The sequence below is a fragment of the Aplosporella prunicola genome (genome assembly GCF_010093885.1).
Source record: "Aplosporella prunicola CBS 121167 unplaced genomic scaffold K452scaffold_2, whole genome shotgun sequence".
NCBI classification, from domain to species: domain Eukaryota; kingdom Fungi; phylum Ascomycota; class Dothideomycetes; order Botryosphaeriales; family Aplosporellaceae; genus Aplosporella; species Aplosporella prunicola.
This window is the reverse complement of record NW_022983530.1, coordinates 1,086,302-1,109,348: the sequence shown is the minus strand read 5'-3', so window position 1 is coordinate 1,109,348 and position 23,047 is coordinate 1,086,302. Positions and strand designations below refer to the sequence as shown.

At 55.7% G+C, this 23,047-nt stretch overlaps 11 protein-coding genes across 11 annotated transcripts; 4 read left to right on the top strand and 7 right to left on the bottom strand.

Moving 5' to 3' along the window:
* Positions 1-96: 96 nt before the first annotated feature.
* On the bottom strand, positions 97-797 carry K452DRAFT_283058 (uncharacterized protein). Its single transcript, XM_033539703.1, has 2 exons — positions 649-797; positions 97-595 (listed from the first exon to the last, which is right to left on the bottom strand). Exon 2 carries the CDS (start codon positions 462-464, stop codon positions 207-209), a length of 258 nt encoding a protein of 85 aa, XP_033402566.1. The 5' UTR covers positions 465-595; positions 649-797; the 3' UTR covers positions 97-206.
* A 376-nt stretch (positions 798-1,173) lies between these two features.
* Positions 1,174-1,547, top strand: K452DRAFT_218219 (uncharacterized protein; the record flags this gene model as incomplete). Its single annotated transcript, XM_033536346.1, has 2 exons — positions 1,174-1,351; positions 1,435-1,547. The coding sequence occupies 2 exons, from the start codon at positions 1,174-1,176 to the stop codon at positions 1,545-1,547; spliced, it is 291 nt and encodes a 96-aa protein (XP_033402565.1).
* A 239-nt stretch (positions 1,548-1,786) lies between these two features.
* Positions 1,787-2,925, bottom strand: K452DRAFT_323919 (uncharacterized protein; the record flags this gene model as incomplete). Its single annotated transcript, XM_033544668.1, has 5 exons — positions 1,787-1,928; positions 1,981-2,064; positions 2,111-2,454; positions 2,515-2,634; positions 2,740-2,925. The coding sequence occupies 5 exons, from the start codon at positions 2,923-2,925 to the stop codon at positions 1,787-1,789; spliced, it is 876 nt and encodes a 291-aa protein (XP_033402564.1).
* A 1,415-nt stretch (positions 2,926-4,340) lies between these two features.
* K452DRAFT_355288 (uncharacterized protein) lies at positions 4,341-5,328 on the bottom strand (the record flags this gene model as incomplete). Its single annotated transcript, XM_033545950.1, has 4 exons — positions 4,749-5,328; positions 4,612-4,681; positions 4,508-4,560; positions 4,341-4,387 (listed from the first exon to the last, which is right to left on the bottom strand). Coding segments are annotated over exons 1-4 (606 nt in total), but the record flags the coding sequence as incomplete, so codon positions are not given.
* Positions 5,329-5,948: 620 nt separating this feature from the next.
* Positions 5,949-7,213, top strand: K452DRAFT_283056 (uncharacterized protein). The gene is made up of 6 exons (XM_033539702.1): positions 5,949-6,001; positions 6,057-6,129; positions 6,190-6,296; positions 6,381-6,502; positions 6,633-6,665; positions 6,720-7,213. The coding sequence occupies exons 1-6, from the start codon at positions 5,982-5,984 to the stop codon at positions 6,845-6,847; spliced, it is 483 nt and encodes a 160-aa protein (XP_033402562.1). The 5' UTR covers positions 5,949-5,981; the 3' UTR covers positions 6,848-7,213.
* A 231-nt stretch (positions 7,214-7,444) lies between these two features.
* Positions 7,445-10,173, top strand: K452DRAFT_263019 (uncharacterized protein). Its single transcript, XM_033538630.1, has 3 exons — positions 7,445-7,682; positions 7,788-9,323; positions 9,421-10,173. Exons 1-3 carry the CDS (start codon positions 7,491-7,493, stop codon positions 9,697-9,699), a joined length of 2,007 nt encoding a protein of 668 aa, XP_033402561.1. The 5' UTR covers positions 7,445-7,490; the 3' UTR covers positions 9,700-10,173.
* Positions 10,174-12,173: 2,000 nt separating this feature from the next.
* Positions 12,174-12,946, bottom strand: K452DRAFT_71868 (uncharacterized protein). Its single transcript, XM_033547058.1, has one exon. It carries the CDS (start codon positions 12,717-12,719, stop codon positions 12,270-12,272), a length of 450 nt encoding a protein of 149 aa, XP_033402560.1. The 5' UTR covers positions 12,720-12,946; the 3' UTR covers positions 12,174-12,269.
* Positions 12,947-13,173: 227 nt separating this feature from the next.
* On the bottom strand, positions 13,174-14,610 carry K452DRAFT_218739 (uncharacterized protein; the record flags this gene model as incomplete). Its single annotated transcript, XM_033536377.1, has 1 exon — positions 13,174-14,610. One exon carries the CDS (start codon positions 14,608-14,610, stop codon positions 13,174-13,176), a length of 1,437 nt encoding a protein of 478 aa, XP_033402559.1.
* A 1,256-nt stretch (positions 14,611-15,866) lies between these two features.
* Positions 15,867-19,354, bottom strand: K452DRAFT_218938 (glycosyltransferase family 2 protein; the record flags this gene model as incomplete). The annotated part of the gene is made up of 2 exons (XM_033536388.1): positions 15,867-16,758; positions 16,809-19,354. 2 exons carry the CDS (start codon positions 19,352-19,354, stop codon positions 15,867-15,869), a joined length of 3,438 nt encoding a protein of 1,145 aa, XP_033402558.1.
* Positions 19,355-19,427: 73 nt separating this feature from the next.
* On the bottom strand, positions 19,428-21,054 carry K452DRAFT_294379 (uncharacterized protein; the record flags this gene model as incomplete). The annotated part of the gene is made up of 2 exons (XM_033541695.1): positions 19,428-19,670; positions 20,860-21,054. 2 exons carry the CDS (start codon positions 21,052-21,054, stop codon positions 19,428-19,430), a joined length of 438 nt encoding a protein of 145 aa, XP_033402557.1.
* A 293-nt stretch (positions 21,055-21,347) lies between these two features.
* Positions 21,348-23,019, top strand: K452DRAFT_219084 (uncharacterized protein; the record flags this gene model as incomplete). Its single annotated transcript, XM_033536395.1, has 2 exons — positions 21,348-22,722; positions 22,775-23,019. 2 exons carry the CDS (start codon positions 21,348-21,350, stop codon positions 23,017-23,019), a joined length of 1,620 nt encoding a protein of 539 aa, XP_033402556.1.
* Positions 23,020-23,047: the final 28 nt, after the last annotated feature.

The window sequence follows — 23,047 nt, the reverse complement described above, 5'->3', positions numbered from 1 at the left end:
TAAGCTTGCGAGGGCTTGTGCTACCGGTGTACTGCAGTAGGTAGGTAGGTACATGCACTCGCCATTCCTTTCCTAACCCGTGTGCTGCATGGGCGGAGCCTGGTAAACGAGTTGCTAGGAATTTATTCCTGTCTACCTACCCCGTATACGTAGTATGGATTTCAACGCATAACCTAGGGGTGGCTATAGGTAGATACGTGGTAGATCTAAAGCTCGCCTCTCTCCTTCCGCTGCTGCTCCTCGTACTTAGCGCCCTCGACATTCTCCTCCCACATCCTCTTCTTCGCATTCCGCGGCTTGTCCGACTTGACTAGCGGGACGCCGTCGCCCCTCCGCTCCACGACCTCTTCTGCCTTGCCGCCACCGTGAAGCTCCCTCTGCGCTTGTTGCGCCTGTTGCTGTTCTTGGTTCTGCTGGCCCTGCGGCCCCGACGGGCCGGTCGCGGCGGTTTGCTTCTCGGCCATTTGTTCTTGGTTCGCGCCGCTTTGGGGCGTTTTTGATGCGCTGGACTTGACGGAGCTCGTCTAGGACAGCGACGGTGTTGGTGCGCGAGCTGTTGATAACGATGCGGGCGCGACGGAACTGGTTATGTGCGCTAGAAACCTCATCAGTATCGTATCACAAGCTATAGGCACGGAACCAATATACTGCGTCAAGTCCGCTCTTAATCCTGCACTATATGTGTTCAGCCAGGCTGAGACCAAGGTTTCGCGGGACGCCAAACGGTCTGCTTGATGGCGATGGAAGAAAGCTGCGTGAGGTGCGTGGAAAAGGCTTGCGTGGATGCCATTTCGTCGCGGAGGGGATATGTAACTACGGATTAGCTGCCCTGCTGCTCGCAGCTGCCGCAGGCGATGTCATGCGGGCCTGTCCCACGTTCCGCCGTTCGTTCGGCAAACGCCGCGGGGACGTCGGGGAAAGTTTCACAGCGCGTAGTCGAGTCGACCACAGCAAGCAGCAGAACACGCCCGCCGAGCAGCGCCCTCCGGTATGACACCCAATGCCCTCCGTAAATCTAACGCGAGAACCCCGCCATTGACGACTTTTTGCAGCCGACTTCTTCTTCTTCCTCGCGACGCGCTCTCTCTCTCTCTCTCTGTCGTCTCTCCGCTTCCCGCACCGCACCGCACCGCTGCTCCGTAGACCAGTCCGCTCCCGCCGCCGCTGCCCATCATGATCACCAGGTACATGACCGAGGTCACGACCAAGTTCAACCCCTTCTCGCCGCGCGCAAAGGTCGCCCGCACTTTCCTCGCCATGCTGCCGCCTGATGCGCGCTTGACTATGAAGATCAGCTCCACGGTTCTGCCTAGGATCAGCACGGAGCCTCCCACGCTGTCCTTGAAATTCAGTATGTCGGCCTTATAAATGATGATGCGTGGAACAAGACGCGGGAATCTTTGAATGAATGAAGGGCTAACACAATCCCCGCAGAGGACGGAAAGGAAATGGCGCTTAACCTGGAGAAGCTCAAGATCGGAGAAGTGGAGGAAGAGGTCAACAGGCATTCGCGTAAGCTTGCTCGCGAGGAAGAGTTGAACGGTTAAAGGCGGCACCGATGGGTACATTATGGATACATGCATGCATTTGACGGAGTTTGTGTATATCACTGGGACACGCGAACGGACGGAGTTTGCAGAGCAGCATTTTAATGCTGCGTCATGCCATTGCTGTTTATTCTGTATCATCCACAAGATGCTATGTAGATGCAGCTCCAGCTCTATATCATCACAGCCTCGACGTCACAACCGTGGCTGGACGCGTGCCGGGCCACAAGAGGCTTTATTTACTGGGTGGGGGCACCCGAGATGAAGAACCACTTGTCGATGCTGGGGTCGATGGGGGCAGCAAGCTGGTTCTCGCCCTTGGGGAGGTTGAGAGTGCTGGGGTCAATACGGTCGGAAGAGTGGCTCAGAGTGGTGTTGGTGCTAAGTTCTTGTTAGCATGAGTGCTTCAAAATTGCAGATTCTCTAAACTTACAGAGAAATTTCACCCTTGGGGGTCTTGCCGGTGACCAGGCGCTCCCAGGCCTCAGCGCACTCACGGACGATGTCGGTGGCGTACCTATATCGGTCAGCGAGTGCTCAAAATGAGTCAACGTGAAACCTACTTCTTGTTCTTGCACTCGCCGGAGAAGGCGAACTGGTTCTCGGGCTTGCCATCGGGAATCTTGTAGATACGGAACCACTCGTTGGTGGCACGGAGGAGACCGGGCAGGTGACGCTCAACGTCCTCGATGTCGTTGAGCTTGGGAGCCAGAGGGTCGTTCACGTCAATGACGATGATCTTCCAGTCGGTCTCCTCCTCGTCGAGCAGAGCCATGACACCGAGGACCTTGACCTGCTTGACCTCACCGGGCTTGCCGACGAGCTCACCAATCTCGCAAACATCGAGCGGATCGTTGTCGCCCTTGGCCTTGGTCTCGGGGTGGACGACGTTGGGGTCCTCCCAGGTCTACCGTGTCGTCAGCTTATGCTGTCCGGTTGAATGAGGGGCAAAGTGGGGCACGCATACCTGGGGGAAGGCACCGTAGTTCCAGAGGTAACCCTTGTGGGGGAAGCAGTTGCGGACGAAGCGAAGCTTGCCCTTCTTGGTGTCCTGCTTGATGGGGTTCAGGGTCTCCTCCTTGGAGATCTGTGGTGGTGGAATGGTTAGCCATCTGCTTCATGCCCCTGAGGCGGGGTGATGGGAACACAAGAAACACGCGGCCGCCGCAGCGAGGAACGCGGGCAAACATACCTCCATCTTCGCATTGGTCCAGCGAGGGACCTCAACGACCATGTTGAGGATCGTCTGCTGCTCATTGGCGTAGAGGGGAATGTCGTGGAAAGGAGAGACGGGCACGCCATCCTTCTCGATGTAGACGCGGTGCTCCAGAGTGTTAGGAGCAGCGATCTTGCGCGAGGTGAACTTGGACGAAGACATGGTGGATGATGGTGTTGATGAGAAGTTGAAGTGGCCCGCTACCAGTTGCGTGCGAGAATGAATTTTGTCGAGGCGGCTGGTGGGGTAGCGGGAGGCGGAGCGATTGCGTGGATTATGAGATGCAGCCAGCGTAGCCAACGTCAGGGCCGGCGGTCTGCGCGAGACTGCCTGGCGACGACAATAGGGTGCAAATAAGTCGGCCGGAAGGAATAATTTGCCCGTGAGGGTCAAGGTCCGGCTGCACGAACGCTGGGCAGGCCTCATCCAGTCCGATAGTCACCTAAATCACCCGGTTTGGCAAGCAACAGATAGCTTTGATCAAGCTGGTCGCCATCGACCGAGGTTTGAGGCCCGCCGTTTCCCGCTTCCGAAGAAACCGCGATTGATCTGCGCCGTTTTCGCTTACACAGCGTGCTTGCGGGCGAACGGCTCGCCAGCTATGCTTTCAATACAGTCTATGGGGCTTCCAGAACCGTCCAAACTTCTCTTGGTCCCCAAGATCGCCCTCCCCGCCTCCTTGAAATGATATGTATTCATGTCCGTAATCATATCCGTCACGGTCCTCACCACATGCCTCGGCTTCGTCTTCGTCTGCCAACTGCATACCATAGAGTCCGCGCTGACCGCATCTCGTTGACTGTAGACATGGGCCTTGCTCTTCGACCCAAGTACCTTCAAAGTCGTCATTGCCGTAGTAAAGAATGTCCATGCCAGGAATATGCTGTTCGGCTGCTGCCTCGTTGCAAGCATCGTCACACTGTCGCAAGAGCTTGCCCAACGGTGACGAGCTTCTGGTGAAGACCTGGCTCGGTCCTACGTTATCTTTGCAACCAGTGCCGGTTGTGGAGTTTGAACATTTTTTCACACCACCGCTACCGCCAGGTGATTGCGATTGCACCGCCTCTTCCTCCGCTGCAGGTGTAATCTGCAGGCCGGAAGATCTAGGTGCCGGGATGTCGTTCTCGTTTGGCCCTACAATTTCCTGATACTTTGGATCGTACCAGTTTCCGGGTAGGTCTTCCCGGCCCTTGTGGGACGACGAAGGTTTTGAAGTCTCAACAGGCCGATTCTGAAGCAGAGAGTGCATACATTTCTTTGGATTCTTTGTTGGAATTGATGCCGCATGAACTTGGGTAGCAGTGGTGCCATCGGCTTCTTCAAGTAGATGCTTACCGTTACTTGATGTCGCATCACGTACACTTGGACGTACGACAGCCACACCATCTGTGGGCGCGCTGTCTGACGCGTCTCCAGATCCTAGGGCTTGCAATTTGGCAAGCCTGTGTGGTTGTGGAGTCACGGAGTGGCTCGCGTGCCGAACCGTTTCCGACCAAGGAATGCTATAAGTCGTCACACTGCTGTGGCGCGTGCCTCTACTTCCAAAACCAAGATATGGCCTCTCATGTAGTTCGATGGAGGGTATGACGGCATGGCCTTGTTCGTCTCTGGAATTGGCTTCATGCTTTCTCTCAGTCAGTGCTGGCTTCGTGCCAAAGTATGCTGATATTTCTTCTTTCTGTGCATCGTGCCGTTCCTTTCTCTTCCGTTCTCTTTTCGAGTCTTCCGTGGGTTGTTGTCTTACAGAGTCACTGTGCTTCTGCAGAAAACGCATCTCGGAGAAGACTAGGTCCGGTACTATATGCCATGTTAGGGCATACGTCCTGCAGATGCCACAGCCGGACTCACATCCGCGTCCCCTGACTGGGGACGACGCCCGTCCCTTCTTGAACAGGCCTAGATTTTCCTTTGGTTTCAACTGGAATCGAATGTCAGCGCCACCTGTGGCCTCATGTGCGCCGCAAGGGATATGCAAGTGATCCTACGGTCAGCCTATCTCGAGCGACATGCTTGGCGTGAAAGGTGTGTACCAGACCGTCTGGCTTGTCCCTCCTCTTCGAACGACGCTCTTTTGGCTTGTGGTGTTTTTTCCGCCTCTGCTCTGCGTCGTCTTTGCGGGGTTCATATGTATCTGGGCGCGTCTTGTGGCGTGGTCTTCGAGCGTATTGCACTGGTGGACTGTGGATGGAAGCTGCAGCGTCGTCGGCGAAAGTTAGGTCATCATCAGCAGCAGCACCAGGTGTTTCCAGAGGGCGATCGACTCGGAGCAGCGAGCTATCGGAAGAAGGCAGATGCCGAGGGCGCTTGTGGCGGGGCGAGGGCCGGAGTGCATCTTGGGCAGCAGGTTCCCTTGCTCTCAGGGCTGCCGGTAGGCCCAACGTCGTGGGGGTCTCGGTCTGCTCTAACCAGCTTTGAATGTTCATGTACGCGTCCACACACCGACAGTCTGAGAGGGAGGGTGTCGAGGCCGTCGTACGACAAGAGGGGAGGTGCAACAGGACGAAGGCAAAAGGCAGCAGCGCTCGACGCACGCGGATACGACCATGGAGGACGAGGGCGGGCCCGCGCGAATCCCCCGCGTTGGCTGGCGCGCACTGACAAACATTATGTAACTGAGGCAGGCTGGTTGCGTATATCGAGTGGCCAGCACGAGCCGGCAGCGCAGGCGATAAGCTTCTTTGCCTGGTCCTCCATCACTTGCGCCATCACGCCGCGTCAGCCAATTGCAGGGGCCGACACGCGCAGACGCGGGCGCGCAGGCGACGCTGGTCGCGCCCATTGGCCTTATAGGGCCCGGCTGTCCCGTGTTCGCGAGATCATGCGGCCCATGAGTAGAGGGCGTCGATGCATCCGGCATGGTCGCCTTTCCCACGCGCCCATCCATTTCCTCCCTCCCAGCCTGCTTCCCTGCGTGAAAGGTGATTGACAATTTCGTTAGCGCAACCGGATGCTGCCCCGCTTGCCCTCGCTGACGGCCCCGACACCACCACCACCTCTTCTTCAACACCCCACTCCGCTGCGACAACCCACGACCGATCAAACCTACCACCCTCCCTCGACCCTCTTCTGTGCAAGTCCGTCCCCCGCCGTATTTTTTGCTTGCCTGTCCGACGCCGTGAGCCGCGCGTCGTCTTTCTGCTCTTTCGTCGCCGCGCGTTCATCGCTGCCTGAAGCCGCGACGCTGACCTCGAGCCAATAGCACTCCCGAAAAACCCACCATGTCCAAGCTATTCATTGGGTGAGTCGCCTGTCCTCGTGCTTTGTCGCATCCCCGAGCGCTGACATGGCTCCAGTGGCCTCGCCTGGCACACCGACGATGCGACGCTCCGCAACAAGTTCGAGGAATTTGGCCAAGTCGAAGAGGCGGTACGATCTCGTCGTCTGACCCACTGTCCATCGGCGCAAACTAACCTTGACTCGTCCTAGATCGTCGTCAAGGATCGCGACACTGGTCGTAGCCGCGGCTTCGGTTTCGTTCGCTTCACCCAAGAGTCTGATGCCGATGCAGCCATCCAGGCCATGAACAACGTCGAGTAAGCTCCCACTAAACGCCCACGTCATGCGCGCCGTCTTCATGACTGCGAAGAGTACGTAGTTCAGTGCTGATCCCATGGCAGGTTCGACGGCCGTACCATCCGCGTCGACAAGGCTTCTGATCGCTCCAGCGGCGGTGGTGGCTTTGGTCGCGGCGGCTATGGAGGTGGCCGTGGTGGCGGCGGCGGATACGGTGGCGGATACGGTAAGCTCATCCTATGTCTGCTGTGCATCCATCGTAGCGGCTCTCTTCCTTGCTGGAGGTTTGCGCGCGACCGATTCGAGGCTCCAGCGGCAACAGCTTTCTTCTTGTCCGTGTCTAACACATTACCCAGGAGGCGGCTATGGACAACGCCAAGGCGGCAACGGTAAACACACTCCATATCTATGCTAAGATGATGTTAATTCTGACTCTGCGGCAGGTGGTTACGGCGGCGGTGCCGGTCAATGGGGCCCTGGCCAAGGCGGGTACGGAGGCCAGCAGCCTTACGGCGGCCAAGGCTACGGTGACCAGTCTCAGGGCCAAGGCCAAGGCCAACAGCAATGGTAGTTCGGCCTACGAACGACAGAAACCTCTTTCTTGACCTTTACGAATAAACCCGCGGATACACGGGCCAGGTAGGACATTCGTTGCGGGAATTGACAATACTCTTGGGACACGGATCGGGGGAACAACCAGACTGAGGGCTTGCATGATTAGCTTTTCAATAGGCTTGGAAAGCAACATTGAGGATCGTCCGACTACAAAGGAGCTGCACTTCGATGATACCCACAAGCATTCAAGCATACCTCTCAGGGGCTTTCTGTTGTTGTGACGTGACAAGGAAGGAGAGAGATGTACGGTGGATGGCCCGGAAATACGAGCTTTGACATGATCGTGAATGCAGCTTTTGAAAATTCATTCCATGCCTCGGCACGCAAGGCGGCACAGTAGTGAGAGACGTTCGAGGAAGGAAAACATCGCACAACGCTACGATCCCCCACACGTGACATCACCCGTCAGGTCTCGTCTCTTCCCCGGCTTCTTTCGGGCCTCATGCCCCGCCATTGGTGGCACACGGCGCTGTGGACACTGCCCCACTTTGCTTGGCTGCCTTATCAGATGGCGTGTATATCTTTGCTTACTTCTCGTGGCTTCAGCCTCGCCACCCCTTTGCGCTTTTTGCTTTGAACTTCTTGTGTTTGAGTTTGCCATGAAGGGACTTCCGACGGCCGAAAGGCCGGACGTACAACCGCCTTCTAGGGCGCGTTCGATTGCCAAAAAGGTTATCATCCTTATACTATGCCTTTATCTTATCGATGTCGCTATTGTGAAGGCGTTGCGCATGGCACGGTGCCATCATGATCATCCAGACTTCAAAGCACTGAACTTCAGCTGGGACACTGTAAGGATTTCTACGTAGCGTAAACTGTTCTGTCATATCGTCTTCTCCTGCCTACACTCGTAGTTTTCCTTTGTCTAGCCTGGCAATGGTGCTTACGTCCTTTAGCTTCCCACCAAGAAGACCCTGGATTTTCAGACGTGCTTCAAAGACTTAAAGTGCGCCCGCGTCGAGCTCCCCTTGGACTACTGGAATGGCACGAATCCGGACAAGATTATCAGCCTTGCAGTGGCTGTAAAGCCGGCCAAAGTGCCCGTCACCGATCCCCGCTACGGTGGCCCCATCTTCCTGAATCCCGGAGGCCCTGGAGGCTCCGGCACTCATTTGGTCATTGATGAAGGCTCGGCGATACGGTCCATGATTGACTCGACGGGAGACCCTAGCTCGGAGGCGGCAGAGAACTCGACGGCCAAGTACTATGACCTTGTTGGATTCGACCCGCGCGGAGTCGGCAAGACCACGCCCGGCGCGCATTGCTTCGACTTTGAACCCATCAGAGAGTCCTGGAATCTGCGCCGCGACGCCAACGGAATCCTAGGGAGCTCGGATGCTGTTCTTGGGCGGCGCTGGGCGATGGTTAAGGCTCTTGGCTCCACGTGCGCTTACTCGGCGAAAGACGGAGACGACATCAAGCAGTTTATCACCACGGCCTCTGTTGCACGTGACATGCTTGAGCTTGCGGAGCTCTTCGGTCAGTGGAAAGAGCAGGAGACCTGGAGGATTATGGTCCAAGATGCAATCGCCAAGAGGAAAGGCCACGAGTCCATGTCTATGCAGTTGCCTAGGCTGTATATCGCGGGTCAGGAGAAGTTGCAATACTGGGGCTTCTCTTACGGAACCGCTATTGGGAACACTTTTGCTGCCATGTACCCGGATCGAGTGGGAAAGCTGGTCCTTGACGGCGTCGTGGATGCAAACAACTACATGAAAGCGCTCTGGTCGAACAACCTCGAGGACGCAGAAAAGGACATGCAGCAGTTCTATGACCGCTGCGCCGAGAGCGGGCCAGAAAGATGTCCACTGGCAAAGGAAGGCTGGACTTCTGCAGACATCAAGAAAGAAGTCGACAAGATCTTCGCCGATCTTTATCACAACCCGCTCCAAGTAGTCGACGACGACATACCAGAAATCGTGACGTACAGCGACATCAAGACGCTGCTCTTCATGGCCATCTACTCTCCAATCGAGCACTTCCCCAACATCGCCAAAATCCTAGCCGCCGTGCGCGACCGCGAAGGCAAAGACATCGTGCAGCGGTTCCTGAGCCCACAGCACACGTTCGCGTGCTCAGCCAAAGGCAACGTGACGCAGGTGGCGCCCGTCGACGGCGAGGCCGCCATGGCCATCATGTGCTCGGACGGCGACGCGCAGGACTTCCTCACCATCACGGCGTTTGACGCGTTTTGGCGCGAGCTGGCCGACATCAGCCCCACGTCCGGCGCCATCTGGGCGGCCCATCGCCTCAACTGCGCCGGCTGGAAGATCCGCCCCTTGCACCGCTTCCGCGGGCCTTTTGGCGGCGATACTGCGCATCCCATCTTGTGGGTGGGCAATACGGCCGACCCTGTCACGCCGCTGTCCAACGCCCACGCCATGGCGAAGCTGTATCCGGGGTCGGCGGTGCTGACGCAGAACTCGCCGGGAGTAAGTGTTCCCATTCCCTCTCCTTTCCATTTCCAGAGAAAGAAATAAATGGTTGCTACGTTTTGTTGGCAAGGCACTGACGTTTCGTTTCGCGCAGCACTGCTCTCTCGCCGCCTTCTCGCCCTGCACCGTCGCGCATATCCGCGCGTACTTCCACAACGGCACGCTCCCTGCGCCCGACACCGTGTGCGAGCCCGTCGAGATCCCATTCCTGACGCCAACGGATCCAGGGAATGGCGCGCAGGCGTTGTCAGTCGACGAGATGCGTGTCGCGGCTGCGCATGCGGGGCTGCGGCGGGCGTGGGCTAGGACTGCGTCGTGGGGGCTGGGCAGGGGCGTGCTGCCTAGAGGTGTGTTGGGGCTGGATGGTGTGTGAGGATGAAGGGGGCGAAGAATGAGGAGATTCCTCTCCTTTCTCCATCTAACCTTCTCGCTCTCTTCAGAAGGTTCTCTGTTCTCCGGAACTTCACGACCTCTTGATCTTGGCTTCTGTCGTTTCATTGGATACTCACCACGCATATCATATCAAATACAAGCACGCGCACAAGCATAGCCTGCGTCCTTTCATTTACCTACGGATGCCGGGCCAGTTCAAGTTTTTCGCCTTCCTTTTTGGGACAGACCTGGTACAGGGGTGTTACCGTGGTAACGAGGCTACGTAAGGTCTGTTTTTACAGGGCTTTTTTTAGGCCTAGAGCCCCCAATTTAGGCACCCTAGGCCAGGGAAAGACCTAAAAAGACGCCTAATGCTAGGGCCGTTGCTGAGGCAGCAACTCCTGTATCCGTCTAATCCCAAAACGGAAGGCGAAAAACTTGAACTGGCCCGGCATCCGTAGACTCCGACAGCCAGACAGACGGACAGATAGATATCAGATAGCATAGCATAGCACTCAGACACAACCCAACCGAACCCAACAGCAGAGCGATATGTCTATATTATCATACTACTAATAATTCCTACTATATACTGGATAGTGGACACCAAGCATACTCACAACGAAAACACCGGATACAACCAGCAAACCCACGCTACCCGCTTCCTTACAACTAACTAGGTATTAGCGCTCACACTCGCATAGGGAGACCAAATACGATGATGATACCCTGCAACCTTTCACCGTCGTGCGCGTGTGTACAATTTCTGACTGCCGATGCTGCTTATTAGGTTTACATTCTACAACCCAACACCGCGCGGCCTCTGTGTGTATGTTGCTTAGGAGCCCTAAGAAGCTACATCATCTGCTTTAGCTTCCACAATAGCATGGTTCGGATTTCGGATCTAAAGCATATTACTTTAGCGGTAACTCGTGTGGTAGCTGTGGAAGATATTGCACTGGTCGGCCGACTTACTTTGTATATACAAACAATAGTAGCACTTAAGAACAAAGTGATGTTTGGGAAAGGGAAGGATCAGTACCTGTTCTTCTAAGAGCGTTAGAATGCATACACGGACAGTTTGGGGTAATCATATCTACAGTAAACAGCACATCTCCGTTTTTCTACAGTTCGCAAATCTTGAACTCTCTATCCCCAATTACCGAAATACGTTGTGCCCTCTAGATAAATCCTAGTCCATGAGGATTGCATCAATGATCTAGGACAAACACATATTTAGAAGGGAAAAGAGCCCTAGGAGAAGATTCTCCTATAATGTGTAAAGAAGCAGTCCCCCTTTCCGTAAAGGCACCGGATAATTTGCCCACCCCACGTGATAGCATATATAGAGTTATATGATGTGTTTTCAACCCTTTGAAATTTTAGGTCTCTATACCTTTGTAAGTACCTTTATATCCTTCGAATATTTTATTTTTATACCCTTGTAGATACTCTAGTAGTCGTATATATCTAAGAACTCGAATATATTTTTACCATTATATCTTTTTACTTTTATATAGTTATGTAGTGCCTACTGGCCGTAGCATTATAGTCTAGTTATAACTACCTAAGGAGTACTCTGTAGGTATCCTAGATTTAACTCAACTTGTAGTTAAGGGGTGGGCAAAATATCTAGAAGAGGTGAGCAAATTATCCGGGGCCTTCCGTAAATGTCTTGCTTAAAGAAAGCAGTTGAATTCTCTATATCTAGGCTGGCTGACCTATAGGTAGACACTAGATGTATGAGCTTGTGTAGACTTACCGAGTAAGCAAGGAATGAAAGCCGACAACACAGCAAAGCACAAGGCAGAAGTGGCAGAAGGACGAGCGTGGACGTATTCAGCCACAACATCAGCGGTCACAGCAGAGCAGCAAATCGCACAAGAACGCACCCACACCACAAGCACGCTCTACAGCAATCACCACCCCCAGTGCAGACACCCCATCACAGCCAAGCACGGCAGTCCGACAACCCCCACCACACACACACACACACACACACACACACACACACACACACACACACACGCACGCACGCACGAACCAAATCAGCCAAGCCACAAATAAATACTTGCTACCAGCGCCGCCTCGCGCAAAACGCGGCCTTCGTCCTCGTAGTGTACACAGACGCATTAATTACAAGGCCGACGCCCGTCCGGCATGCCGAAAAGAGAAGAAAAAGAAAAAGAAGAAGAAACAGAAGAGGAGGAGGAGAAAGAGGAAGCACACAAGACCGAAAGCGCATCGCCGGACCAACCGAGAAGAACAAAAGAAGAAGAAGAAGGGAAACAAGGACTTGACTTCCAAACTCTCCCTCAAGACAGCGATAGAGGTAGAGATGGAGATAGAGATAGGAATGAGCAATGAGGGTAGACGATAAAGCAAGAAAGACCCCAAGAAGCCGCTCGCAGCATGCCGATAATGATAGAGCAGACTAGAGGAGAGAGAGATAGAGATAGAGAAACGAGCAAGGCCAGCCAAAAAGAAAAGTTACCTAGTTAGCAACGGCCTCCCATCGCAGCTGTCGTGGCTTCTGCACGCACGCTGCAGTCAGACGCGCAGCACCGCACCTCACCGCACCTCACCGCACCTCACCGCACAGCCCACGCAGACACAGACCGGCCCCCACGCCCCCAAAAATCCCGAAGCAAGCAGGCAGCGTCCCCGGCAGTGGCACCAAAAAGCAAAAAAAAACCAGCAAAAACAAAAACAAAAACAAACAGCCGGCACGAACACGGTCCACGGACGCTCGCCCGAGCGCGGCAACCAGAGGCGAATGCCCGGTCCGTCACGCCGCTTTAATCCAGCCAAAGAGAACGACCCGCCGTGAAAAGCAATTACCCACCATCCCAGCCAGCCCCTGTCTCCCGCTGCCCGAGGGAAAAAGGAGCGAGCGAGCGGCCGGCCCGGCCCCGGCCCTGTGATGATGCGGGTATGTGTGTGTGATATGCGTGAAGAAAGCGGACTCCCCCACCGCCATTCGGCGTGGCCTGTCCGTACAAGGATAGAGAGCCGAAACATCGAGAATGCTCTGCAGAGAAAAACGGAAAAAAGGAAACATGCGTCGCTGAAACGGGAAACTTGTGCCGCCGAATGGGGAAAGTACTGCGAAGCTCTGACGATGGCTAGCTACCTGTGCTGCTGCGACTAGGTACACCTTGGCCTCGCCTTTCTTCCAATGCGTCGTTTCCGTGCCTCCCACCTATGATGTTTTTGCTTCAGATCGCCGCCCCGGCGTAACGTTCGTTCCATTCATACGACTCTTGTCGTGCGTAACTCTGTTGCTCGTTGCTGTCATCATCGTTGAGTAGTGATGCTGCTGGTATAGGTATTGATACAAGTCGATTGCCGCGTCAAGGGCTCTTCGCAACAGACCTTGGCCCCTGACTAATCGATGCGCGGGTGGGCAGCCAGCTGGAGGCATGGCAGAGGAGCTTTTGAACACAGCCAGTTGGCTGCTGGCTGTATTTCCGACTCAAACGACTAGATCATCGAGATCCAGACCTCTCAGTTTGCGCGCTTTGGCTGTCAACCTGACTCTCGCATCGGACTCAAGGACGGACTCGTCTGCCCACTCGTGGGGACCTTCTGCGTCCGCGCCTACCCATGCTCTCCGCTTGCCCGCGTCGTTCCATCTTCCTTGCGCGGCTGACGCGCCTGTATTTGAGTGCCCGAACAGCTCGCCATGACCCGCGCGCTCAAACTCCATTATGCCGCCAAACTTGCCGTCCGAGTTCGCGACATAGAAAGAGCTACCGTCCGGCAGGAACGAGACGCCGGACACGGTACCGAAGAAGTTGAGCGTCTGGCATCTGTCAAAGTTCTGTGCGTCAATGACACTGACCACATCATCTGCTTCTGCGGCCAACAGAACTCGGCGCCCGCCGCCGACAGGGCTAAAGTGTAAGCTGCGTGGACACGCCATTGAACTAGCCAAGATGGCTAAGGGCGCCCGCCACCATCGCGCGTCGTAGATGACGACTTGCGAGTCTTGCGCGCCGGTGGCAAGATGGATACCATCGTCTGCCCAAGCGCATGCAAAAGCGTCCTCCGTGTGTCCACCCAGGCGCTCAAAAGGGCGACCCGTCTCCGCGTCCGTGATGAGCGTCTCCTGAAAATCGCCTACGAGCATGCGCATACGGCCGTTCGGAGAGGTGGCGGAACAGTTGATCGCCTCCTCGTAGCCAAAGTCGGAGATGAAGGTGTTGGTGTGGCAGTCTAGAATGCGCAAGCACTTGTCATTAGAAGAAAAGACAGCCATGGGGTTGCCACTGCTGCGGGAGTTGAAGGTGTGGACGTGATTAGTGATGCCATTTACGCGATGCGTGATGAAGCCTTGGGTGGGTTTGGTGCCGTATTCGGATTGAAGGTCTATCAGCGCATATTCGCCGTAGAAACCACCAGCAATGAGTATGTCGTCGGACGCAGCCATGGAAGTCACATCGAAAGCTGCAGAATGTAATGAATCGAAGGAGGATTTGGTGAGGTCCATGACGCAGTCGGTTGACTGACCAAGGGAATCTGTGCGCATTATCCTCGACCTGCCGGCATAGTAGATGTCATTTCTAGAAGTAGCAGCGATTAGATTCCTGAGTTGGAAATGCGCTATTAATGCTTGGTGTTTGGTGTTCATCCTCCGGAAGCGGAAATAGCTCTCTGTGTTGGGAAGTCTTTGCGCCAGTGGGGACGCGCGCGTGCAAACGCGGCTCGTTGTGCTTTGATACAGTTTTGTGCGAGCATCTCTGGCCTCTTCCCGAGTGGTCTCGAGCTTATCCCAGTCGATGCCTTGTATGTCGTACCGATTGCCCTGCAGGTCGTCTCTCGAGACCGACTGCGGGCGTTCCCAATGCTTCACTTTGGAGGCCTCTGCCCCAACGTGGCTCACGCCAAATTCCGGTATGGTGCCGGCCATCCTCCATTGGTCCATGAACTTGCATATGTCGGGTTTCCATGTGTAGTCGTCGACGGAGGGTGTATTTACCTCGGGATCGTCCAAAGCGGAGGCAATGGCAAACTGCGAGTTTCCTAAACTGATGGAGGTGGGGTAGAAGGCCATTTGGAAGGAGTTGGCGTCGGGGCCGGTGGACAGGGAGGCAAGCGGGTTGCTGCTCGAGCCACTGTCGGCGGGCGAGCTCTGGTGGGTGGAAAGAATATAGTCAGGTGTGTCGAAGGAGTCTTCCATGTCAGATGACGGGAGGTCGACGACGGGGCTGAGAGGCACGGGGACGCCGCCTGACTGGTCGTCGTCCAGGAGCGAGTCGTGATCGTCATGATGCGCGAGGCCCGGAAGGAGCGAGTCTGGGGGAGCTGGGGGAGCTGGGGGAGCAGCTGGGGGGCTCAGGCGGTAGGGGAAACCGGGCTGTGGCACGGATTCATCTGAGGCCTCGTGCGGGGATGCGTGGTGATTGGAAGGCTGGCCGGAACCAAAGTAGAAGATGTCACCGACACTAGCCATGGCCGGATAAAGGATATGTCTATTGGGGAGGGGGCCTGACGACCGACTGGGCGACGGGCGTTGGCGATGAAGAATAAGGTCAAGAGAGTTTATGTGCAGGGCTGCGCGCGAGCCGCGAAAACGTGCAGCAGTATGTACAGAGGTATGGCGGCTTCATGCCACAGCGGCAGGATGCATGACAGACGCCGTCAAGTGGAGTGATACAGTGCCTGGAAGGGCCAGAGAGGATTGAGGGAAGTTGAGTGGATGGAGGGCGCACCGCGGGGAAGAACTGGCGCGGGCGGCGGGCGGCGGGCGGCGCGCGGCGCGCGGGGGGCGGGCCCGGGCGCCGTTGGCTCTCGTCGAGCCCACACTGGCCAACGCGTGCGCCGCGCCTGCAGTGAAGCGTTCCCTTGCCCGTTGGCCTTTACCACGCGCTCGGCCGCTGCACGCTCGCTCTTTCGTCTGCATAACCCGCGCTCTTTCGGTCAGACGTGCAGCCTGCGTTTCTAACTCTACATTGCCATTAAATGCACCATCCATGCCCCCCCCTCTTGGCGCCCCTCCCTTTGCTGCCTCCAAATCCTTGACTTGACGCCACCCAATGCATTAATAATGCTCATAGTACGTGTCGTACCCCTGCTGCTGCTGCGCCCAGCCTCCGCCCGTTGAGCTGTTCGGCTGCGTCCACCCTGCGCTGTTTCCCTTGAGTCTGCGTTCTGTAGGTTCTTCCGTCAGTCGCTGCCCGCAAATGGCTTCGTGCATGAACCCAACCGCGCCCTCATCTCCGGCCCATGTGACTTACCATACTCAAAGTCCGTCCACCGCTTCATCGTAATCTTGCTGCTGTCGAACTCGCCCTCGTACTCGATGCCTGCCTTCTTCGTCTTCTCGCCCGCCGTCTTGCGCGTGTCGCCCCAGCTGAAGTCGTCAAACTTCCAGAACGCGTACGTCGGCAGGATGAAGTTCCACACCGGCAACGAAATCAGATAGATTAACATCCAAGCCACGTACGACCACCGGTGCGCCGTCAGCACGATCAAAACCGCCGGCAGCCCCAGAATCAGCGCGAGCAGCACCAGTGGAATCGTGGGAGCCGCCGTGTGCTCGATGGCTGCCTTGATGGCAATCGCGATCAGGTAGATGGTGAACGAAATGGCCGCGGGCAGCACGAGCGTTCCTACAAGTTCAATGAAGACAACGAACTGCATGCTGAAGCAGAAAGTGCCGCAGAGGTCTCTGACGAGCACGAGCTCCATCAAGTTGTGAACCGTACTATTGATCCATCTGCGACGTTGCGAAAGCAGCACCTTGAACTCGTCGGGAACGACCGTCTTGCAGATGGCCTGAGGGACGAAGACTTGCTTGCGCTTCGGGAATGTCTTCAGCATCAATGTCGACAGATAGCGATCTTCACCGAGAAGAAGCAGGTTCTTCTTGTGCAGCGTGTCCACAACGTTCTCCGAGTAGTGCTCCACGACGTCAGGGTTGGCGAGAATGGGGACCCAGTAATTTTGCCCGCCCTTGGGTGCCTTGATCCTGTACATGCAGAAGCAACCAGGCAAGCAAGTCACACCACCGAAAACAGACTCGAAGGACTTGGCTTGGTGATGCGAGATAAAGTATCTGCGATCTGTTAGCCTGACGCCATTTACTCGACAAGGGGTTTGACGTACTCGAAGACTTGGATCATTGATACCCATGATTGGCGTTTATTGGCAATCTTGGTCTCACCGCAGAGGCCCATAATTTCAGGATCCTTGACCATGGCGGAGATCATATGCGTCAAACTGTCCGGGTAGACCTTGGTATCCGCATCCACCATGAGCACGATCTCATAAAAGTCAGGGAAGATGCCGGTTATCTTCCAAATTCCGTTGAACATTTCATATTCCAGCTCGGTCATCCGCTCATCAAACATGACTTTTTGAAGAAAAGACATCAAGATGATTTGACTGTCGCGCTTTCCACGGTTGCCAGGCTTCGAGTTCTTGGACTCGTCCGGTGTCCCGCACTTGACGACAATCATCATCGGCACGCGCTGCTGCTTCTCCAGGGGGATCAGCGAGTTGTCGCCATAGTCGTAGAAGCCGGAGTAGATCTTGGCCATGTTATGGCGCTTCGATCCACTCGCGACAGCCACATACGAGTGGGCTTCAACCTCGTCAGGCAAGACGGCATGATCCTTCATCATGCCAAGGCAGATGTCAGGAGTGGAAAATTCCTCGCCCGCGCCTTTGATGATACCATCACAAATGATCAGAATAAGCTTGTGGCTGTTCGGGTATTCGGTGGTAGCAATGGAATCGAGCGTGGTGCGAATTCCCTCTTCGCCCTCGGAGTAGGTGGTAACCAAGCAGATGGCGTGCGCAAGAGGGTAGCCGAACGGCTGCCAGTCGTGGGGAGGTTGGGGTACAACAGACTCATGGACGAAACCCGCGGGGCCAGGGCCTTCGGAGTCGCCCATATAGCTGGAATACCTTTGATCAGTGCCCGAAGGAGGCAGTATCAAGCTGGTTCGACTTTCAGCATTTCCTGGCATGTCGTAGCCTAGAGTACCTTGACTATAGTTCGACTGTCTGTACACATTATTATTATTCATTAGTTTGGCAGTCGAGCTCTGACTAGCCATAGTAGTCGGCGCAGGTCTGGATTTGCCAGAATCGATGGCGTAAGGGCTCGTGAATCTTGATGTTTTTGGCAAGAATTTGCTGCCGCGTTTGCTGCTGCGATCCACTGGCCCTAATGGGTCAGCAATCTTTGGTGGGGGACGATAAATGTCTTCACTCCAATCTTCGATCTGTTTATTCCTTCTCTTGGAATTCTGGGAGACGGTCGACTTGTCGGCCGCGTAGCGTTTAGAGAGAACCCACTGGAAGGCCAGAGCAAGGAAGAATTTCGCAGCAACGATGGACAAGATGAAAACAAGCGAGACGTAAAGAACGACCTTGGAGGCAATGCAGCCGATCGTCTCAGTGTCGATGGAGCCAACCTTGATGATTTCCTGAAAACATTTCGCAATCTGCTTGTCTTCGTGGGAAGAGAACGAGCGTGTCATATCCCTACCTCGAAGGTTCGAATTCTTTCGCAGGTCGTCAAATCTCGAAGGATATGAGACCTGACTCGTGTTGAACCATTGTAGAAGATTGAGGTCGAGAACATCGCCACTGTAAACCATCAAGTTGCGGCTCTTGTTTTTGATGTCATCCCAAGTAAAGTAGACGTCGCCACTGTCTCTCAGATTATAGAATGACGAGCGGGCCGTGTTCTGGGTGTGACACGCATAGCCGAGATAGTAAGGAATCGTGAGATTTGGCTTCGAGGATCCATCCTGTTTGAAGGCGTTGCATGGAAAGTACCAAGCGAGGTCCTTGCCGTTATTTTTAGAGGGGACATCAGAGTTTTCCGCCAACGTGATTAAATTCTTGCAGTGGCCATTCACGTTTTGAAACATAAAACTCCCATCCATACCACCATACTTCTCAGGCAGGCTGTAAACGACGTTGGTGTCCTTTGGAATGCCGCGAACCCAAGGATGCTTGGACCGCGAAAGATCGTAGGCTTTTCCGTGGAAAATCATGTAACCATTGTCCACTTCGTTGATCCTGAGCCTGTTGGGTCCTCCACCAGCGCATACGGTCTGAGTGAAACCGAATGTGATGTAACCAACGAATGTGCAGAAAAGCATGATGATGCTAATCAAGCCCATTTTCTCTCTCCATGCTCTTGCCTGAGCTTTGTGAGGCATGCCAAAGCACTTGAGAATTGCGTTGGGTGCCCAGAACGTGATGACAGCGCAGTAGATGTTCCAGATGCTCGGAGGTCTCGCAGCATCGCGAGCTTTCTGTCGCGCTTTCTCCTCGGCTTCCATCTGTGACGTGCCTTTTCTCGTGGGCCTTCTTTGGAGCTTGCGATTGTCATCATGTGCATGATCCTTTTCGTTGCCATAGCCGTTCCCAGCTTCCCTGCGTTGCTGTCTTCGCTGAATGCTTTTGATGTCGGTACTCTCCGAGCTGATCGTCTCTGACTCGTCGTGGTTCTCCGCGAGTGGGTCGTGCCCGGTAGTCGAGGGCTGGACACTCATGTTCTGCGCATGTTTGCGGTAGTGATAGTTTGGGTGGTCCCTGTCGACGCGACCACGTTCCGGCCTAACCAAGGACCGCTTCCGGCGCAAGTCGCCCTCGGTTTGGAGCATGGGATCCAGCTCCCGTGGCGAAGGCATGGTTTGAGAATCACCGCGAGTGTGTTCTTTCCTGGGCGAGTTTCGCAATTCGTGCGAAGGCCGCACTTCGATATTAGAGGGTCTGCGGCGTCGTGGCGAGCGCGGCTGTGAGGGTTGCCTCGTATGGGCGGGGCGAGGCGGGTGAGAAGGCTGTCGCGTATGCGAGGACTGCCTGGTACGGGAAGATTGCCGGGTGTGGGAAGACTGCCGGGGATGAGAAGACTGCCTCGTTCGAGAGGGCTGCCGAGAGCGAGAGGATTGCCGCGCATGCTCTCGCCGCGGGGAGGGCGGCTGAGTGCGAAGAGGGAGCATGGCGCTGTTGTGGGTTAGCTACATTCCAGCTGTCACCATTGGCGACAACAACAAAACAAGGGCGATATTGGACGAGTCGCTCACCAGGCGGGTACGAGTAAGGGCGATCTGATCGGTAGGATTGACACCAAAGTGGGGAGAGCTGGCAACTAGCAGTGGGAGATCGGCAGGTCAAAGCCAAGGAGCACGGTGAAGGAATTCCGTGGCTGGATGGAGGAAGCGGCGACGACGAGGGGAGCTTGGGAGAGAGGGCGGCAGACTGGCAGTCAGCGAGCGAGCGACGGACGGGCAAGGTCACACCGACAAGCAGAGAACAGGCCCCTGATGCGAAGGAGGGAACGGAGGAGATCAAGAACAAGCGCGCGAGGCCCCGGCGGATGAGCGCATGGGGGCCTCGAAGTGGACGTGGAGCGCCACAGGCTGGTGGCCAGCAGCACCAGCCTTCTCACAAAATGCCATGCAGCTTGATTTTTTCCTGTGACAGACGACGATGTCACTTTCGGCGCTAACCAGTTCCACTCCCGCCAACTTGCGGCTCGAGATTCATCAGCCGCCGCGTACGCGCACAGGGCTGGCCCGCTGGGGGGAGTGTGGAGCTGCGGGTTATCAGCGCAGTGACAGTGGGCTCATCACGCTATCGCCGTGGGCCTCTGCTCTCGCTCGCGCAAAAGCACAGAGCGCGTGACTCGACCCAAGCGTGCACGACTGGGGCTTTTTTACAGGGCGACGAACGGCTCCGTGGGCTCCCGTGGAACCCGGCCGCCGTGAGACATGCCATATGCACAACACGTATGTCTAATTGCGGACTGTACGAGTGCCGAGGCCGACGACGCTCGCCACGCTGCTTGAGCAATATTCCTTCGTCTCAATAATAGCCTCCCTCCTTTCCGAAAGCTTCCACCCAGTGACCCCATACCCCGAAAGCGGGTTGCGCCATCCGGCAGATACGAAGCTCCGCCACACGTGCTGGCTAGCGCGACCCTGACTCCCGGCTGGTTGGATGCGCTTGTTGTGCGTGCCATTGAAGCTGCGGATTTCAGAGTCACAAAAAGAAGCACCGCAGGTAAGATTCACCTCTCTTCTGCCTCCGCTGCAGGGGCTTTGGGGACACGCGCCTAGCCCGGCCTCGGAGCTATCCGAGCCATTACCTACCTTTCCATTTGCCTTTGACGAAGCCCGCCGAGCTGACCAACATTGCTCGCCTCGAAGCTCCTAGGCCCGACCTCATAGCTTCGCCTTAGCCCGGTGCAAAACCTCGAATTCACCCGTCGCTCCATCGTCGCGTCTTCCCTTGTCGCGATCCCACCCCCAGATCGGTCCATCTCCTGCAGCCTCGACATATCTGGCGCACGAGCAAGGGTCCGGATAAGCTTGGACACACGAGGCATTGTGGGGTTACAGTACCACTGGTTTTGCAATGGGCCACCACGATTCGACCCAGGCCAATGCTGCCCCGCGCTCGCCCAAGTCGGGACACAGACCGGCCCACGGTAGTGTTGAGAGCATTTCCACTCAGAACAGGTCTTCCTCGCAATCGGTGGCATCTCTTCGATCCAGCAGCACCCGCGATGTTGACACGCCAGAGCCGCACGGCGTACGGGACTCGGTGGCCCGAGACGAGATCCCTACCGGACAGGCCGACGGACAATCCAACCCAAAGAGACCCGTCAACAGCACGCGCATGCCCAGCTTTCCCAACGATGGTCAGGGCCAGGAAGAAGAAGTGGTCGAGCCTTTGCACTACTTTCACCAACCATACAACCCACCATCCTTGAAGCCAAAGAAGAAAGAGCGTGTCGATAAAGTCAAGTCGACCTATTCGGATTCCCAGGGTTCTTCGAGCGGGCAGAGCGCCACACGCGGGAGCCAGTCGAACCTGCCCCTCCCTCGTTCCAACGCCCCTCGCCCGGACTCTTCACTCACGCTAGGGTCTGAGCTGGGTGCGCGTGGGAGGTCGTCCATGTCGCAAAACCTTTCTCCCTCTCCCAGCGATTCTCCTTCAACTTATGGCCGTTCGCTTTCTACCAACCGGCGTTCACCTGAGAGCCGTCCCGTCTCGTACGTCGACTTGCTCAACAACAATCCGTACAACCATCAAGTAGCACAACCGCAGGACCTTACCCAGAGTTCTCTTAAGCACTTTGTTGGAAGCAATGTTTCCCTTTTGGACACCAAGAAAACATTGGAAATGTACAGGGCAAATGTCAAGAAAACCCCAGACCCAGCTGTGCAGCATGAGTTTGCAAACTTTTTGATATCCGCTGCGACAGCCCTTCAAGCTAACGGACAGGCTGGTGAACTTGATCCAGAAGAGTTGATACGGGAAGCTCGGCACATTCTGCAGAAGTTGGCAGACCGAAGCTATCCGTTTGCGCAGTATCTATTGGCCGACGGATATGCCTCCGGATTCTTCAACAAGGGTAAGGAGGACCAGGAACGCGCCTTTCCGCTTTTTGTTGCTGCGAGCAAGCATGGTCACTCGGAGTCTTCCTACCGCGCGGCGTTGTGTTACGAGCACGGCTGGGGTTGCCGCAAGGATCCTGCCAAAGCCGTCCAGTTCTATCGGTCGTCAGCCTCCAAGGGTCATGCTGGTGCGGCAACTAGGATAGGCAAGGCGTGCTTCACAGGCGACATGGGCCTGGGGAAGCGCTACCGCGAAGGCTTCACTTGGCTGAAACGGGCTGCCGAGACTGCCGACCATCAGTACCGCGACGCGCCCTATGAACTGGGTCTGCTCCATGAGGACGGCTTCTTTGACGAGAGGAACCAGGAAATTGTTTTCAAGCAGGAGTCTTACGCGGCGGAGCTTTACACGAAGGCGGCAGAGCTTGGACACCCGCTGGCGCTGATGAAGATGGGTGAGGCGTACGAGCATGGCAAGATGGGATGTCCGCGTGATCCGGCGCTCAGCGTGCATTTCTACACGGGAGCGGCTGAACAGGGGTTCCCTGAAGCCATGATGGCCTTGTGTGCGTGGTATCTCGTAGGAGCACCCCCAGTGCTGGAAAAGGACGAGGTCGAAGCGTACGAATGGGCAAAGGGTGCAGCCGAACTCGGTGAGTCATTTCGGCGTGCATATGCTGTGGTGGAAGTTTTAACGTCTCGTAGGTTTGACCAAAGCCGAGTATGCCGTAGGCTACTTTTCGGAAATGGGTATCGGATGTCGTCGAGACACTCTCGAGGCGAACGTATGGTACATCCGCGCGATGGATCACGGCAGCGATCTTGCCAAGAAGCGGCTCGAGAGGATTAAGAACGCAGCATCTGGCGGCGGGGCGCACGCGTCAGGCTCCTCGGAGACAGGTAAGGGTAGTAAGAAAGGAAAGGAAGACAAAGACTGTGTCGTTATGTAGGACGTTTGATTTCCTTCGTCCCATGTCT

Excerpts from the sequence above, each read along its gene's own strand:
- K452DRAFT_71868 (XM_033547058.1), bottom strand. The coding sequence starts at position 12,719 with ATGTTTCGGCTCTCTATCCTTGTACGGACAGGCCACGCCGAATGGCGG.
- K452DRAFT_263019 (XM_033538630.1), top strand. The coding sequence starts at position 7,491 with ATGAAGGGACTTCCGACGGCCGAAAGGCCGGACGTACAACCGCCTTCT. Across the intron at positions 7,683-7,787 it reads TGAACTTCAGCTGGGACACT|CTTCCCACCAAGAAGACCCT; the intron begins GTAAGGATTTCT and ends TACGTCCTTTAG. Across the intron at positions 9,324-9,420 it reads TGACGCAGAACTCGCCGGGA|CACTGCTCTCTCGCCGCCTT; the intron begins GTAAGTGTTCCC and ends CGTTTCGCGCAG.
- K452DRAFT_283056 (XM_033539702.1), top strand. The coding sequence starts at position 5,982 with ATGTCCAAGCTATTCATTGG. Across the intron at positions 6,130-6,189 it reads TTGGCCAAGTCGAAGAGGCG|ATCGTCGTCAAGGATCGCGA; the intron begins GTACGATCTCGT and ends GACTCGTCCTAG. Across the intron at positions 6,666-6,719 it reads ACAACGCCAAGGCGGCAACG|GTGGTTACGGCGGCGGTGCC; the intron begins GTAAACACACTC and ends ACTCTGCGGCAG.
- K452DRAFT_283058 (XM_033539703.1), bottom strand. The coding sequence starts at position 464 with ATGGCCGAGAAGCAAACCGCCGCGACCGGCCCGTCGGGGCCGCAGGGC.